The sequence below is a fragment of the Notothenia rossii genome, assembly GCF_949606895.1.
Source record: "Notothenia rossii genome assembly, chromosome: 9".
Classification (NCBI taxonomy): Eukaryota; Metazoa; Chordata; class Actinopteri; order Perciformes; family Nototheniidae; genus Notothenia; species Notothenia rossii.
This window is the reverse complement of record NC_136907.1, coordinates 80880303-80899589: the sequence shown is the minus strand read 5'-3', so window position 1 is coordinate 80899589 and position 19287 is coordinate 80880303. Positions and strand designations below refer to the sequence as shown.

Here is a 19287-nt window from a genome sequence, read left to right as displayed (position 1 = left end):
TACAAGATCTGAGTACTTCTAGTTTTACTCAAGTACTAGATCTGAGTACTTCTACTTTTACTCAAGTACAAGATCTGAGTACTTCTACTTTTGTAAAGTACAAGATCTGAGTACTTCTACTTTTACTCAAGTACAAGATCTGAGTACTTCTACTTTTCTAAAGTACAAGATCTGAGTACTTCTACTTTTACTCAAGTACAAGATCTGAGTACTTCTACTTTTACTCAAGTACAAGATCTGAGTACTTCTACTTTTACTCAAGTACAAGATCTGAGTACTTCTACTTTTACTCAAGTACAAGACCTGAGTACTTCTACTTTTACTCAAGTACAAGACCTGAGTACTTCTACTTTTACTCAAGTACAAGACCTGAGTACTTCTACTTTTACTCAAGTACAAGGTTTCAGTACTTCTACTTTTACTCAAGTACAAGATCTGAGTACTTCTACTTTTACTCAAGAACAAGATCTGAGTACTTCTACTTTTACTCAAGTACAAGATCTGAGTAATTCTACTTTTACTCAAGAACAAGATCTGAGTACTTCTACTTTTACTCAAGAACAAGATCTGAGTACTTCTACTTTTACTCAAGTACAAGGTTTCAGTACTTCTACTTTTACTCAAGTACAAGATCTGAGTACTTCTACTTTTACTCAAGAACAAGATCTGAGTACTTCTACTTTTACTCAAGTACAAGATCTGAGTAATTCTACTTTTACTCAAGTACAAGATCTGAGTACTTCTACTTTTACTCAAGTACAAGATCTGAGTAATTCTACTTTTACTCAAGAACAAGATCTGAGTACTTCTACTTTTACTCAAGAACAAGATCTGAGTACTTCTACTTTTACTCAAGTACAAGATCTGAGTAATTCTACTTTTACTCAAGAACAAGATCTGAGTACTTCTACTTTTACTCAAGAACAAGATCTGAGTACTTCTACTTTTACTCAAGTACAAGATCTGAGTAATTCTACTTTTACTCAAGAACAAGATCTGAGTACTTCTACTTTTACTCAAGAACAAGATCTGAGTACTTCTACTTTTACTCAAGTACAAGATCTGAGTACTTCTACTTTTACTCAAGAACAAGATCTGAGTACTTCTACTTTTACTCAAGAACAAGATCTGAGTACTTCTACTTTTACTCAAGAACAAGATCTGAGTACTTCTACTTTTACTAAAGTACACGATCTGGTTACTTAATATTTTTTTCGTTATCTTCTGTAACAATATCTGGATCATTGAATCCAGAAATGATCATTATTAAACAGAACCAAGACTAGATTAAATGTACATATTAGTATGTAGTGCCATGATTTATGTTCAACAAGAAGTACTAAGAACTACAACAGTCCTACGAACTCAAGTGCTTCTTGGTCTCAACTTAGATTCAAAAATAGCGGAGTCAAAAAGTTTCTAATCGAAGAAGAGTCTCGATAACAACAGTCTTATGGCGTTTGTCACTAATGACTTTAGTTTTCATTCTGACAGATCACACACACACACACACACACACACACACACACACACACACACACACACACACACACACACACACACACACACACACACACACACACACACACACACACACACACACACACACACACACACACACACACACACACACACACACACACACACACACACACACACACACACACACACACACACACACACACACACACACACACACACACACACACACACACACACAGTGTAAAACTATCTCATCAAAGAGTTCGCTAAAATATCAATCAACCAGAAATGAGCAACCACTTGAATCAGCTGAGCCCGTTGTTTGTGTAACCCATCTGCACACAGAGCAACACACTGTCTTTAACAACAAGCCTCACAACTCCTGATTGGTGCCGACCCACTTCAACTCTGAGCAACAAGTGTTCATCCGTTTATTCCCGCCAGAGACAAAGGTCTCCTAACGTATAGAAATGCTCTGGATGCCACAACACCCGTTGCTGTGAAATACAAATGATATATATATATATATATATATATATGACGTTAATATGTGCAATATATACCTGGCTTCTGTATCTAAGAACTGTTCCAGGATGTGTATTTTTGTAATCTTTTTGAATGCATGCTTCTTAGTTAACACCAAGCTGTGTTTGGCTCTTTCTTGCTGTAACGAATGTAAATGTCCCCCTCTGTGGGACGAGTACAGGTCTTCTGATTCTCATGTATACCTTACTGAAGGCGAAGGGCACCCACGGGATCTCCTGCCTGACGGAGGCCTGGGTGCTTCCGACCACTTTGGCGGTGCTCTTGGTCGGGCATTTCCTGACGCTGTCTCGCAGGTTGAGGAATCGACTTCGCGCTCGGCAGGACGCCGGCACCGTGCAGGCGGTGAAGGTGGAGAGAGACGCCCGCTGACGGTGCAGCTCGATGGCGTGCTGCCTCTGGAGAGGGTGCAGGTGGGCGAGGGACTCATGGAGGTCAAAGCTCTGGAGAGGGTGAAGGTGGGCGAGGGATTCCTGGAAATCAACCTTCTGTGGAGGGCGATGGTAGGCGAGGGATTCCTGGAAATTAACCTTCTGTGGAGGGTGATGGTAGGCGAGGGATTCCTGGAAATTAACCTTCTGTGGAGGGTGATGGTAGGCGAGGGATTCCTGGAAATTAACCTTCTGTGGAGGGTGATTGTGGGCGAGGGATTCCTGGAAATCAACCTTCTGTGGAGGGTGATGGTAGGCGAGGGATTCCTGGAAATCAACCTTCTGTGGAGGGTGATGGTAGGCGAGGGATTCCTGGAAATCAACCTTCTGTGGAGGGTGATGGTAGGCGAGGGATTCCTGGAAATCAACCTTCTGTGGAGGGTGATGGTAGGCGAGGGATTCCTGGAAATCAACCTTCTGTGGAGGGTGATGGTAGGCGAGGGATTCCTGGAAATCAACCTTCTGTGGAGGGTGATGGTAGGCGAGGGATTCCTGGAAATCAACCTTCTGTGGAAGGTGATGGTGGGCGAGGGATTCCTTGAGATCGTCTCTCCGTTGAGGGTGAAAGTGGGCGAGGGATTCCTGGAAATCAACCTTCTGTAGAGGGTGATAGTAGGCGAGGGATTCCTTGAGATCGTCTCTCCGTTGAGGGTGAAAGTGGGCGAGGGATTCCTTATGATCGACCTTCTGTAGAGGGTGAAGGTAGGCGAGGGACTCATGGAGATCGTTCTTCTGTAGAGGGTGAAGGTAGGTGAGGGACTCCTGCGTCTTCTCACCGCCGTTCATAGCCGTGGAGGGGAAGTCGTGGTGGGGGAAAGCGTGGTCATGGTCAGATATTCCCGATGGATTGTGAATTATAAATGGTTCCTAGAGAGAGAGGTTTGTTGTTGGGTCTCCAAAAAACTCAGTCCTGTTGCACAGACACTCTGCCCGCTGCTCTTTCTCTCTGTGTGACACCCTCCCTCCCATCCTCCTGACAATTAATGGGCTTCAGTGAGCGAGGCACATGTCAGTCGCTGCATGAATAATCGATGTCACCCCCGGATTCAGACACAGCCACGAGCGAGTCAGCGTCAGCACGAGGACTCCTGGGCAGGCAGCTTTCATTCAGACATGCACATTGCACTTGGATTAGGACTACTGTTGATGTGTTTGTTGTTTTTACTGTTTTTACTGATAAGCGCTATAAAAATCCAATGTATTATGATTACTATTCAGCTGTTCTCTGCAGCAGCTTCCAGACTCTGTCCCAGAGTGGAACACCACTAAAAAGACACCAAGACAGCACGAGAAACTGAATGTGGGAGACAAGCAGGAAATCCTCAAGATAATATTTCTGCAACAGGTTTGCGAGAGTTCAAAATAGGTCTACAGTATTAGAACAAATCTGACATTACGACACAACATTTCTACATTGAACCTTAATGTTGTCACGTCAAATGCACCAATGTAGTCTAACTTAAGACCAACATGTATTTGTTAAAACCACATTAAGTGGGAAATTGACCTTTTTCCATGAAGAGAAAGAAGTAGGAGCTCAATTAGAAACTGTCGTTATTGAACTATAACATATCCTGCATAGCACTCGCTTTTGGTCAAACTTTATTAAAGTTAAATGATTGCATAAGACATGTTTTTTCTCCACTGGCCCCCGGTCATGTCCCGCATCACCTACAAACTCCTCTTCCTCCTCCTCCTCCTCCATGTCCTCTCCCCTCAGTCCCTCACAGATCTCCTCCACCCTTACATCCCGCCCCGCACCCTTCCATCCTCAGACTCCGGCCTGCTCTTCATTCCCCATTCACGCCTCCGCACTTTCGGGGACCGTGCCTTCAGTGTCGCTGCCCCCCCCCCTCGGGAACTCCCTCCCTGCTGTTCCCTCCCTAACGCCCCTCCTCTCAACATCTTCAAATCAACTCTGAAAACTCATCTGTTCAACAAAGCCTTCCAACAATAACTCACTCCTCCTCCCCCCCCCCTGCAATGTAACACTTCCATTCCCCCCCCCTGTCTTGTTATATGTCCATTGTTAAGGGACCTTGGGTTGATGAAAGGCGCTATATCAATTAAAGTTATTATTATCTAGTAAATCTGTTAAATACTGACTTCCGGTTGAGCTTAATAGAAATACACTAATTTGAGTACAAACAAAGGTAGACTTTTGGAGACAGTTGGAGGTATAGTGTTCCTGCCTTAAGGTGGAGTAGATTCAGAAAGGGAAAACAGTTTAGATCAACTAAAAAAAGCTCCAGGAAAACCCACGAACAAGAGCTGCACTGTTCAGTTCCACAGACGATATTTCTCCAACCAGCGAGCTCATCTGCATATACGGCCAATAACAATCAGCCCGCCGCCTCATGTCCCTGAACACATCGTCCCAATGGGAGATGAACCACGGCACATATATTCAATGTACTGCTGTAAATATCCATATGTGCATCGTTCTTCATGTATTCAACTGTCGATAGAGACGATAAAGTAGGTTAGTGTGACGGAGTTCAGCCCCGAAGGCTCCAATCTGAATCGAGCCGGAGCGTTAAATCTGGAAACTGACCCACATGATTCAGGAACTCAAACGCAGCATTTAGAGAGCCAATCAATACCATAATACAGGACATAACAGCATTATGTAAGGGATAATGTGCAGCATTAATGACGCCTCGCTGCAAGTTATCTGGCTTATTACACGGCCACACAAAAAATAAACCAACGACTCGACTCCCCATATTAACTAAAAGGGATTTTAGCGATTTAGAAATAATCGCAAACTGCTTCCGCTAAGAAACTGTCGGTTCAACTGTCTGTCTTATTCTGCCGTTCCCTTTAGTGTTTACTTCCTGTCTGTCTTCTTCCTCTGTTCCCTTTAGTGTTTACTTCCTGTATGTCTTCTTCTGCTGTTCCCTTTAGTGTTTACTTCCTGTCTGTCTTCTGCTGTTCCCTTTAGTGTTTACTTCCTGTCTGTCTCCTGCTGTTCCATTTAGTGTTTACTTCCTGTCTGTCTTCTTCTGCTGCTGCTGCTGCTGTTCCATTTAGTGTTTACTTCCTGTCTGTTTCTGCTGTTCCATTTAGTGTTTACTTCCTGTCTGTCTTCTACTATTCCCTTTAGTGTTTACTTCCTGTCTGTTTCTGTGGTTCCATTTAGTGTTTACTTCCTGTCTTATTCAGCTGTTCCCTTTAGTGTTTACTTTCTGTCTGTCTTCTCCTGCTGTTCGCTTTAGTGTTTACTTCCTGTCTATCTCCTGCTGTTCCCTTTAGTGTTTACTTCCTGTCTGTCTTCTCCTACTGTTCCCTTTAGTGTTTACTTCCTGTCTGTCTTCTCCTGCTGTTCCCTTTAGTGTTTACTTCCTGTCTGTCTACTCCTGCTGTTCCCTTTAGTGTTTACTTCCTGTCTGTCTTCTTCTGCTGTTCCCTTTAGTGTTTACTTCCTGTCTGTCTTCTCCTACTGTTCCCTTTAGTGTTTACTTCCTGTCTGTCTTCTCCTGCTGTTCCCTTTAGTGTTTACTTCCTGTCTGTCTACTTCTGCTGTTCCCTTTAGTGTTTACTTCCTGTCTGTCTTCTTCTGCTGTTCCCTTTAGTGTTTACTTCCTGTCTGTCTTCTCCTGCTGTTCCCTTTAGTGTTTACTTCCTGTCTGTCTACTTCTGCTGTTCCCTTTAGTGTTTACTTCCTGTCTGTCTCCTTCTGCTGTTCCCTTTAGTGTTTGTGGTCATGTTATGCTTAGCAATCGTGTGTTAACGACCATTAACAACCTCTGAATTGACCAATCAGAATAGAGTATTCAACTATTCATCTCAATGTGAATGTAAAGCTTGAAGTGGCTTTAAACATCTATAAGTTCTACTACTACTGAGAAAAACATTGCACTCATCACTTGGCGGCAAAAATTAAACAAACTCTAAGGAATCAGTAAAGAGATGATATACTAATACACTGTAAATTATAGGATCCAGTGAATACAATATATAATAAAAAACTAAATGAACCATGACAATTAGGAATCAGGATATCTGATGAGGTACACAACATAAAATATGACCGATTACCTCTACGGCTAGATGTTACTAAAATAATTATTAATGTAAACTATATAATAAAAAAGAAAAGGCCAATTCATTGCTCGCTGACACACACACACACACACACACACACACACACACACACACACACACACACACACACACACACACACACACACACACACACACACACACACACACACACACACACACACACACACACACACACACACACACACACACACACACACACACACACACACACACACACACACACACACACACACACACACACACACACAATCTTAAAGTGTGTTGCTGTAAATCTACAGCTCCACCTACGGGCCGCACAGAACAGCACACCCATTAATACAGAAAATGTTACACTTATGGACTGGCTATGTATGGCTTTAAAGAGTCCTCTCCTGCTGATGTTCAGGTGTATATCAGTATGTAATGTCTCTACTTTAAAGAGTCCTCTCCTGCTGATGTTCAGGTGTATATCAGTATGTAGTGTCTCTACTTTAAAGAGTCCTCTCCTGCTGATGTTCAGGTGTATATCAGTATGTAGTGTCTCTACTTTAAAGAGTCCTCTCCTGCTGATGTTCAGGTGTATATCAGTATGTAGTGTCTCTACTTTAAAGAGTCCTCTCCTGCTGATGTTCAGGTGTATATCATTATGTAGTGTCTCTACTTTAAAGAATCCTCTCCTGCTGATGTTCAGGTGTATATAAGTATGTAGTGTCTCTACTTTAAAGAGTCCTCTCCTGCTGATGTTCAGGTGTATATCAGTATGTAGTGTCTCTACTTTAAAGAGTCCTCTCCTGCTGATGTTCAGGTGTATATCAGTATGGAGTGTCTCTACTTTAAAGAGTCCTCTCCTGCTGATGTTCAGGTGTATATCAGTATGTAGTGTCTCTACTTTAAAGAGTCCTCTCCTGCTGATGTTCAGGTGTATATCAGTATGTAGTGTCTCTACTTTAAAGAGTCCTCTCCTGCTGATGTTCAGGTGTATATCAGTATGTAGTGTCTCTACTTTAAAGAGTCCTCTCCTGCTGATGTTCAGGTGTATATCAGTATGTAGTGTCTCTACTTTAAAGAGTCCTCTCCTGCTGATGTTCAGGTGTATATCAGTATGTAGTGTCTCTACTTTAAAGAGTCCTCTCCTGCTGATGTTCAGGTGTATATCAGTATGTAGTGTCTCTACTTTAAAGAGTCCTCTCCTGGTGATGTTCAGGTGTATATCATTATGTAGTGTCTCTACTTTAAAGAGTCCTCTCCTGCTGATGTTCAGGTGTATATCAGTATGTAGTGTCTCTACTTTAAAGAGTCCTCTCCTGCTGATGTTCAGGTGTATATCAGTATGTAGTGTCTCTACTTTAAAGAATCCTCTCCTGCTGATGTTCAGGTGTATATAAGTATGTAGTGTCTCTACTTTAAAGAGTCCTCTCCTGCTGATGTTCAGGTGTATATCAGTATGGAGTGTCTCTACTTTAAAGAGTCCTCTCCTGCTGATGTTCAGGTGTATATCAGTATGTAGTGTCTCTACTTTAAAGAGTCCTCTCCTGCTGATGTTCAGGTGTATATCAGTATGGAGTGTCTCTACTTTAAAGAGTCCTCTCCTGCTGATGTTCAGGTGTATATCAGTATGTAGTGTCTCTACTTTAAAGAGTCCTCTCCTGCTGATGTTCAGGTGTATATCAGTATGTAGTGTCTCTACTTTAAAGAGTCCTCTCCTGCTGATGTTCAGGTGTATATCAGTATGTAGTGTCTCTACTTTAAAGAGTCCTCTCCTGCTGATGTTCAGGTGTATATCAGTATGTAGTGTCTCTACTTTAAAGAGTCCTCTCCTGCTGATGTTCAGGTGTATATCAGTATGTAGTGTCTCTACTTTAAAGAGTCCTCTCCTGCTGATGTTCAGGTGTATATCAGTATGTAGTGTCTCTACTTTAAAGAGTCCTCTCCTGCTGATGTTCAGGTGTATATCATTATGTAGTGTCTCTACTTTAAAGAGTCCTCTCCTGCTGATGTTCAGGTGTATATCAGTATGTAGTGTCTCTACTTTAAAGAGTCCTCTCCTGCTGATGTTCAGGTGTATATCAGTATGTAGTGTCTCTACTTTAAAGAGTCCTCTCCTGCTGATGTTCAGGTGTATATCAGTATGTAGTGTCTGCTTTAAAGAGTCCTCTCCTGCTGATGTTCAGGTGTATATCAGTATGTAGTGTCTCTACTTTAAAGAGTCCTCTCCTGCTGATGTTCAGGTGTATATCAGTATGTAGTGTCTCTACTTTAAAGAGTCCTCTCCTGCTGATGTTCAGGTGTATATCAGTATGTAGTGTCTCTACTTTAAAGAGTCCTCTCCTGCTGATGTTCAGGTGTATATCAGTATGTAGTGTCTCTACTTTAAAGAGTGCTCTCCTGCTGATGTTCAGGTGGATATCAGTATGTAGTGTCTCTACTTTAAAGAGTCCTCTCCTGCTGATGTTCAGGTGTATATCAGTATGTAGTGTCTCTACTTTAAAGAGTCCTCTCCTGCTGATGTTCAGGTGTATATCAGTATGTAGTGTCTCTACTTTAAAGAGTTCTCTCCTGCTGATGTTCAGGTTTATATCAGTATGTAGTGTCTCTACTTTAAAGAGTCCTCTCCTGCTGATGTTCAGGTGTATATCAGTATGTAGTGTCTCTACTTTAAAGAGTCCTCTCCTGCTGATGTTCAGGTGTATATCAGTATGTAGTGTCTCTACTTTAAAGAGTCCTCTCCTGCTGATGTTCAGGTGTATATCAGTATGTAGTGTCTCTACTTTAAAGAGTCCTCTCCTGCTGATGTTCAGGTGTATATCAGTATTTAGTGTCTCTACTTTAAAGAGTCCTCTCTTGCTGATGTTCAGGTGTATATCAGTATGTAGTGTCTCTACTTTAAAGAGTCCTCTCCTGCTGATGTTCAGGTGTATATAAGTATGTAGTGTCTCTACTTTAAAGAGTCCTCTCCTGCTGATGTTCAGGTGTATATCAGTATGTAGTGTCTCTACTTTAAAGAGTCCTCTCCTGCTGATGTTCAGGTGTATATCAGTATGTAGTGTCTCTACTTTAAAGAGTCCTCTCCTGCTGATGTTCAGGTGTATATCAGTATGTAGTGTCTCTACTTTAAAGAGTCCTCTCCTGCTGATGTTCAGGTGTATATCATGTGTGTTACATAGTGATGTCACCATGTTCCTGAAGTAAACAAAGGAGTCCACTGGAGACGTGATATAGTGTGGATGTATTTATCTATAGTCTGTACGTGTTTTAACTTAGTGTGTGTATTCAAATATGTGTGTATGGATGAATTTTTCACATGTGTGTGTGTGTGTCAGTGCTGCGTGTCAGGAGCTGGGAGGTTGCTAGGCAACGCCGGGTAAGGCATGTGCTGCTGCAGAGCTGCTCACATCTGATGCTGCAGGTGAACGTCTCCACGCCGGGAAAACACACACACACACACACACACACACACACACACACACACACACACACACACACACACACACACACACACACACACACACACACACACACACACACACACACACACACACACACACACACACACACACACACACACACACACACACACACACACACACACACACACACACACACACACACACACACACACACACACACACACACCCTTATCAACAAATCACCGCTACAAAAAAAACCCTGTCCTCTCCACGCTGCGTCTCCTTTTGTCAGTAAACACATTTTATTTTAGGAGATCTGCGGTGAGGATCCAGATGTGCACGAATCCTGAGCCCCAACATGACACACACACACACACACACACACACACACACACACACACACGTTGAAATACATGCACACACACATGTTCCAATACATGCACGCTAACAAAAAGTTGCACACACACCTGTAGCATACATAAACACACATGTTGAAACACATGCACACACACATACATTAGCACACGGTGATCACAGGTTGTAGCAAATGACTCACGGTGCAGCGCCTCCTCCTTCACCTCCTCACATTTATGGATGAGGAGGTGATGGGGGAGGAAGAAGAGGAGGAGGAAGAGGAGGAAGAGGACCTACCAGGAGGCGCCGGTGCAGACTCTTGGTTCTCCTCAGGGAACCCATGATGCGGCGGCCCATTTTCTTAGCATACCAGACGGAGCTGAGCATGTTTCTAAGGAGGAGGAGGAGGAGGAGGAGGAGGAGGCAGAGGAGGTGATGTCGCCTCCTCTGCTGCAGGCTCGGCGTCGGAGGAGGAGGAAGAGGGAGGGGGAGGGGGGTTCACTCGCCCCCCCACCTCCTCACAAACTGCAGGAGCGACCGGAGCGTCTGTGTTTCCTCCTGCTGTCGGTGAGCAGGAGTCAGAGTCCAGAGAGGAGTGTGTGTGTGTGTGTGTGTGTGTGTGTGTGTGTGTGTGTGTGTGTGTGTGTGTGTGTGTGTGTGTGTGTGTGTTTTTAAAGAGTCCTCTGATCTCTCGTCTAGCTGCAGTCTGGACACCTCCTTCCTCCTCACCTCCTGTTTCTCCTTCCCCCCTCTGCTTATTCATCGTCTTCCTGTTCAACTTTTCCTCTTCCTCCTCATACGTCCCACTTCCTTTTCCACCTCGTCTTTTTCCCATTTCCTCCACATCTTCCTCTTCCTCATCCTTTTTCCTTCTCTTCCTCAAACGTTGGCTGATTTCTCCCCCGTCTCCTCGTTCCGTCAGAAAAACGAAACTTCATATTTTTTTACGAAAAGTTAAACCAAATAAAGTCTGTGGCAAAATGGTGCTTCATCGCGGAGTGTAACGGACAGCGATGTATTATCGAGACACTTCACCCTAATCTGCTCCTGTGGGAATTGTCCACAGTATTGATGTCGGATATATGCAACATGTAACGTCAAGCACTAACATAAATACCATGAATTGTTAACGCTGTATAGAGGTTTATATCATCTGCATAACGATGGAAGTATCTTAGTTTCCTGGAGATAATATCTAATGAAAATGGAAAAGTGGTGGCCCCAGTAAAGAGCCCTGTGGTTCTCCATGTGTTTGGTTTTTGAGATGCAACACTTCTGAAGCTTTTTTTTTCTGAAAATCTTAGTATTCTCTTTTATCTGAACTTTCTATTCTGACTTTTTTCAGAACATTTCCAAATTCAGATTTTTTTTGGGGAAATCTAATAATTCTGAAATCGTGCTGAGATTTGTATCATTCAGAACATTTAAAAATTATGGCATTTAAAAAAAAGATTATCCAAATGATTACTTTTTACTGGAAATCTCAAAGTTTTGACTTTTTCTGAAAATCTGAATATTAAAAAAAAAAATCTAAACATTTAATAATTCTGACTTTTTTTTTGTTGAAAATCTTAAAATTCTGTCTTTTTTCCCAAAATCTAATTTTTGTATATATTTCTCTACATCTCAATTTTTCACCTTTTCCCGAATATGTCAACATTTAGAATTTTTTCTGAAAATCTCTAAAATGTTGACTATTTTCTAAAAATCTCACTCTGCTGACCAATCAGAGCTGACTGGGCTCTGGTTTCAGACAGAGGGTGAAAAGAGGTGCTGCAGCACAGGCAGGCAGTATGAGAAAAAAACAGAGCTTTTTGAAGATTAAAGCACGGAGACATGTCACAGTAGAGACACTACATGGTATAATATCAACCTGAAAATGTGCAAAATGTGGCCCCTGAGAGCTTGATAAAAGAGGGGGGGGGGCATTGGGTCTGTTAACTGGCCAGTGAAAACATGTAATTGTATACCTTTTATTAGGATCATATGGTATTATACCGTCATTTTCTAGAATGAACTTACAACAGTCTTGTTAATGTTGTGGACCCATCTACTAGTTGGTATCTATTTATAGCCATTTTTTGTGTCTTTAAATGTATGCTTCTTCCTCGGCCTGGAAAACGCTTCCTCAGATATTCCATGATGCCCCTGATATTCCAGGCACGACTGGCACCCTGTGGGCTATAAATAGAATCGCTCTGTCCTCCCAGAATGCTTTGCTGCAGCCGGGGATACAGTGCGGCAGGGATGAGGCCACGGAGCATTAGTGACGAGTCATTTCACGACCTCTGTCTCGTGATGAAGACTCAGAGCGGCTGGGAATCTGTTTGTGTTAGGAGGCCATGTACAGCCAGCCTCCTCCTCCTCCTCCTCCTCCTCCTCCTCCTCCACAGAGGAACGCGAGCGAGAGGTGGAGGAAGAAAGACGGAAGAAATAAAGAATAAGAGAGCCTTCAGAGCCTTTTCAGGGATCCATTCAGAGCGTTATCGAGGAGGAGGAGGAGGAGGAGGAGGAAGTCAGAGAGATAAATGACGTCAAACTGGAGACTTCAAGCGTTGAGGAAACAATGAGGAGCAGGAAGTGGAGATCTCAAGAAGTCCATCGAACGCTCGAATACTGGACTCCAGGGTCTTCCCTTTGCTCCTTCACTTCCACTGCGTTTGTCCGGCAGCTTTTTGGTTACTTTATGTTTCACTGTGGCTTTTTCAACATGAAACAATAAATAAAAAGTCAGAAAATCCCCAAACTTCATCTCAATGCGTCGTTGAGATCGTTCAGTCTGAATCTAAGCAGTGAACCAAAACACATTGGAAACCCGACAGAAAACACAAAGCTTGGACATTTACTCAAATCCTTTACTCCATGCACTCAGGTGCTTCGTTGGCATGCTTCTACCTCCTTTCATACAGTCCACTACCTTTCTCTGGCAGCTTAAGCTACCTTACACATTACAGTGTTTGCATGTTGACCCTATGAAAAGGTCCTGAGGCTGATACATATATATATATATCTTTAGTTCTGCAGGTATTTGACACATTGATATGTTGTCCTGATGAAAGCACTAATCAAAAAGTCAGGAAATCACCAACTTCATCTCAATCCGTCCAAAAGTAGTTGAGATATTTCAGTCTGAATCGAAGCGGTGGACAGAAACACATTGGAGTCACGACAGAAAACACAAAGCTTGTACATTTACTCAAATCCTGCACTCCATGTACTCTGGTGTTACTTTGACATGCCAGGGTCTAAGCAGGAGTCCTGAAGTCACGTGTGAAACCTCTTAAGACCTTTTTAAGACCCTTTACATACATTTTAAGACCTCATCGCCACGTTGAGTTTTAACCGGTTACCTTGGCGACACACTTGACCTCACATTGACTATATACAGTATTGATTGTCCTTCCTCCTTATCTTCCAACCATTTGGACACAGACTTGCATTTCCCCATAACGATGTTGTTGAACAACCGGCGTAAACGGACCTTCACGCTATCAAGCAGAGCGTACGATGTCCTGTTCAGATGACATCACATCCAACAGGATGCCATAAATAAACTCCACAGAATCACACTACACACCTACGCAATGACTACATTCAGGCAGACTGTAGAATAAAACCTGTTTGGACCATTTCGATACTTATTGAAAACAAGCTACAAAATGTAATACCTTGGAAAATGCCCTTTAATACTTTAAGACCCCGCGGACCCCCTGCACGCTTCTACCTCCCTTCATTCACTTCTACTACATTTGTCTGGCAGCTTTGGTTACTTTATGTTTTATTGTTGCTCTTCCAACATGTTGTCCGGAGGAAAGCACTCATTACAAAGTCAGAAAATCACCAAACCGTCCGAAAGTGAATAAGATATTTCAGTCTGAATCGAAGCGGTGCACAGAAACACATGGAAACAGAACGCTGTCACAATTGAACCGGGGAGAAAGCTGCAGGTTTCAACTCACGGGATTTCAATCATGTGGTGTACCCTTTAATAAGAAGAGACTCAATCCCCCGACCAAACCACACATCGTGCGTCTTGTTGAAGGAAACGGTCAACATTGGGAAATACTAATAACTGGCTTTCTTACCGAAGAGAAATCAGAACATCAAAACCACCCTGGAGTTTAGCCAGTTATCCACAAAGTCTTTCAAGCATTTAAAGAAACGAGTTAAAGAAAAGCGTGTACAAAACAGAATACAAATTATGATTAAGGTTTTCATTTATCTAAAGACAAATAACTAAATACAACATAAACCAATAGCAAATAGCTTCAGACCTACAGTCATGTGACCTTGAAGACACTTCCCCCAAACATTTCAAAACATTTTGACGTCGGACTTCCTCTCAAAATCTAAAAATTCTGATTTTTTTCTTAAAATCTCAAAATAGTAATAAATTAAGGAAAATTGTACCATTGTAAAAATATTAACATAAATATATATTTTCTTTTATAACAATTATATTTAAAAACGGAATACATTTGAATCAACTTCTCTGTGTTTTACCTTTTCCTTTTGTTGTTATTGTGAATTCTAACTTTTATTTGAACGTTTTATTTTTATATATTCTATTTTTCAGAAAATCATACCTTTTTCTGAACATTTTTAAATGTTTCCGAAAATCTTAGAATTTCACTTTTTCCTCAATTTCAAAAATGTTACATCTCTGTATTTTACCTTTTCCTATTGTAGTTGTTATTTTAATTTGAAGGTTTTATTTGTATTATTCTGTGTATTTCCCGACATGGATACATTCATATTTATCTTATTTTAACTAATTTAATTGGTTTAAATTTGAACGTGACCGTACCCAAAGATACGTTGATATACTGTATATGTTATATATTTTTAAATAGGTCTCTTAGAAAATACACTTGTGTGCATTGTCTTCTTTGCTGCTGTGACGGATCAATAAAGTTTATATTATTATTTTAAGCGGCCATAGCCAGGTGAGTGAAGGGGTGGGTGGGGGGGGGGGGGGGGTTACCTGGATGGAGGGGTAGGGGTTGGAGGAGCAGGAGGGGAGGGGGCTGTCCTCTCCGGGGCTACAGAGGGAGGAGGAGGAGGGGGAGGGGAGGTCCTGGAGGAACGCTGAGGAACCGTCAAAGATGGACTCCAGAGCCACTTCCTACGGGACAGAAGGAGCAGGACGGAGTCTCGCGAGGGTCAAAACACAGAGAGAGGGAGAGAGAGAGAGAGAGGGGGAGAGGGGGGAGAAGGCGAGGAGACAGGTGAGGAGAGACAGAGAGACAGGTGAGGAGAGACAGAGGGGGGAGGAGGTGAGGAGAGACAGGTGAGGAGAGACAGTGGGGAGAGACAGAGGGGGGAGACAGGTGAGGAGAGACAGGTGAGGAGAGACAGTGGGGAGAGACAGGTGAGGAGAGACAGGTGAGGAGAGACAGGTGAGGAGAGACAGGTGAGGAGAGACAGGTGAGGAGAGACAGGTGAGGAGAGGGAGGTTCTGAAAATATGTTCTAAAAATAGATTCTGTTTCTAAAACCATGAACGATTGGATCTGAGTTCAATGTTACTCAAAGGAGACGCAGCAACGTTTAAAGAGGAATGAGTCCCAAACCCTGGAAGGAGTCATGACTCACTTCCTGTCCCCTGCTCTGGAGGTCTATGGTGCTCTGAATGTGTGTTTAGTGATTCTCCCATTGACTCACTTCCTGTCCCCTGCTCTGGAGGTCTATGGTGCTCTGAATGTGTGTTTAGTGATTCTCCCATTGACTCACTTCCTGTCCCCTGCTCTGGAGGTCTATGGTGCTCTGAATGTGTGTTTAGTGATTCTCCCATTGACTCACTTCCTGTCCCCTGCTCTGGAGGTCTATGGTGCTCTGAATGTGTGTTTAGTGATTCTCCCATTGACTCACTTCCTGTCCCCTGCTCTGGAGGTCTATGGTGCTCTGAATGTGTGTTTAGTGATTCTCCCATTGACTCACTTCCTGTCCCCTGCTCTGGTGGGCTATGGTGCTCTGAATGTGTGTTTAGTGATTGTCCCATTGACTCACTTCCTGTCCCCTGCTCTGGAGGTCTATGGTGCTCTGAATGTGTGTTTAGTGATTCTCCCATTGACTCACTTCCTGTCCCCTGCTCTGGAGGTCTATGGTGCTCTGAATGTGTGTTTAGTGATTCTCCCATTGACTCACTTCCTGTCCCCTGCACTGGAGGTCTATGGTGCTCTGAATGTGTGTTTAGTGATTGTCCCATTGACTCACTTCCTGTCCCCTGCTCTGGAGGTCTATGGTGCTCTGAATGTGTGTTTAGTGATTCTCCCATTGACTCACTTCCTGTCCCCTGCTCTGGAGGTCTATGGTGCTCTGAATGTGTGTTTAGTGATTCTCCCATTGACTCACTTCCTGTCCCCTGCTCTGGAGGTCTATGGTGCTCTGAATGTGTGTTTAGTGATTCTCCCATTGACTCACTTCCTGTCCCCTGCTCTGGAGGTCTATGGTGCTCTGAATGTGTGTTTAGTGATTCTCCCATTGACTCACTTCCTGTCCCCTGCTCTGGAGGTCTATGGTGCTCTGAATGTGTGTTTAGTGATTCTCCCATTGACTCACTTCCTGTCCCCTGCTCTGGAGGTTTATGGTGCTCTGAATGTGTGTTTAGTGATTGTCCCATTGACTCACTTCCTGTCCCCTGCTCTGGAGGTCTATGGTGCTCTGAATGTGTGTTTAGTGATTCTCCCATTGACTCACTTCCTGTCCCCTGCTCTGGAGGTCTATGGTGCTCTGAATGTGTGTTTAGTGATTGTCCCATTGACTCACTTCCTGTCCCCTGCTCTGGAGGTCTATGGTGCTCTGAATGTGTGTTTAGTGATTCTCCCATTGACTCACTTCCTGTCCCCTGCTCTGGAGGTCTATGGTGCTCTGAATGTGTGTTTAGTGATTCTCCCATTGACTCACTTCCTGTCCCCTGCTCTGGAGGTCTATGGTGCTCTGAATGTGTGTTTAGTGATTCTCCCATTGACTCACTTCCTGTCCCCTGCTCTGGAGGTCTATGGTGCTCTGAATGTGTGTTTAGTGATTGTCCCATTGACTCACTTCCTGTCCCCTGCTCTGGAGGTCTATGGTGCTCTGAATGTGTGTTTAGTGATTCTCCCATTGACTCACTTCCTGTCCCCTGCTCTGGAGGTCTATGGTGCTCTGGATGTGTGTTTAGTGATTTTCCCATTGACTCACTTCCTGTCCCCTGCTCTGGAGGTCTATGGTGCTCTGAATGTGTGTTTAGTGATTCTCCCATTGACTCACTTCCTGTCCCCTGCTCTGGAGGTCTTTGGTGCTCTGAATGTGTGTTTAGTGATTTTCCCATTGACTCACTTCCTGTCCCCTGCTCTGGAGGTCTATGGTGCTCTGGATGTGTGTTTAGTGATTTTCCCATTGACTCACTTCCTGTCCCCTGCTCTGGAGGTCTATGGTGCTCTGGATGTGTGTTTAGTGATTTTCCCATTGACTCACTTCCTGTCCCCTGCTCTGGAGGTCTATGGTGCTCTGAATGTGTGTTTAGTGATTCTCCCATTGACTCACTTCCTGTCCCCTGCTCTGGAGGTCTTTGGTGCTCTGAATGTGTGTTTAGTGATTTTCCCATTGACTCACTTCCTGTCCCCTGCTCTGGAGGTCTATGGTGCTCTGGATGTGTGTTTAGTGATTTTCCCATTGACTCACTTCCTGTCCCCTGCTCTGGAGGTCTATGGTGCTCTGAATGTGTGTTTAGTGATTGTCCCATTGACTCACTTCCTGTCCCCTGCTCTGGAGGTCTATGGTGCTCTGAATGTGTGTTTAGTGATTCTCCCATTGACTCACTTCCTGTCCCCTGCTCTGGAGGTCTATGGTGCTCTGGATGTGTGTTTAGTGATTCTCCCATTGACTCACTTCCTGTCCCCTGCTCTGGAGGTCTATGGTGCTCTGAATGTGTGTTTAGTGATTCTCCCATTGACTCACTTCCTGTCCCCTGCTCTGGAGGTCTATGGTGCTCTGAATGTGTGTTTAGTGATTGTCCCATTGACTCACTTCCTGTCCCCTGCTCTGGAGGTCTATGGTGCTCTGAATGTGTGTTGAGTGATTGTCCCATTGACTCACTTCCTGTCCCCTGCTCTGGAAGTCTATGGTGCTCTGAATGTGTGTTGAGTGATTGTCCCATTGACTCACTTCCTGTCCCCTGCTCTTGAGGTCTATGGTGCTCTGAATGTGTGTTTAGTGATTCTCCCATTGACTCACTTCCTGTCCCCTGCTCTTGAGGTCTATGGTGCTCTGAATGTGTGTTTAGTGATTGTCCCATTGACTCACTTCCTGTCCCCTGCTCTGGAGGTCTATGGTGCTCTGAATGTGTGTTTAGTGATTCTCCCATTGACTCACTTCCTGTCCCCTGCTCTGGAGGTCTATGGTGCTCTGAATGTGTGTTTAGTGATTCTCCCATTGACTCACTTCCTGTCCCCTGCTCTGGAGGTCTATGGTGCTCTGGATGTGTGTTTAGTGATTCTCCCATTGACTCACTTCCTGTCCCCTGCTCTGGAGGTCTATGGTGCTCTGAATGTGTGTTTAGTGATTGTCCCATTGACTCACTTCCTGTCCCCTGCTCTGGAGGTCTATGGTGCTCTGAATGTGTGTTTACTGATTCTCCCATTTACTCACTTCCTGTACCCTGCTCTGGAGGTCTATGGTGCTCTGAATGTGTGTTTAGTGATTGATCTGATATCAAACACCTGTATACCTGTAAAGCGTTTAATGAACACACAAAGACAGAGATAAAGAGGAACCAGGAAAGACAGGTGTGAAAAATGCTGAATATATAGAAACGTTAAAATGATCCCAGCCTCGAAGAGAAGGGGATTTTCTGCTTTGACATTTAAGATCAAACAGTTCTTCTTCTTTGTTGACACGTTACAATGTTTACCAGTGGGTTTAACACGAATAAAAGTCAGTTCAACACACGCTACTGTATGTTTCAGTGATTTCAAATAATGTTTCTGGTTCGATACAGACAGAGATAAAGGAAGACAGATCATGAATAACTAAAATATATAT

General features: G+C 43.4%; 1 protein-coding gene across 1 annotated transcript in view; it reads right to left on the bottom strand.

Annotated features, from left to right (window-relative positions):
• The window catches only part of LOC307018385 (disks large homolog 1-like), a gene marked incomplete at its 3' end in the record, with an annotated part of 93787 nt that overhangs the window by 32687 nt on the left and 41813 nt on the right, over positions 1 to 19287 (bottom strand). The window contains exon 4 of the mRNA XM_079648615.1: positions 15249 to 15389. Within this exon, the coding sequence (XP_079504741.1) occupies positions 15249 to 15389 (141 nt within the window). The remainder of the gene's footprint in view (positions 1 to 15248; positions 15390 to 19287) is intronic.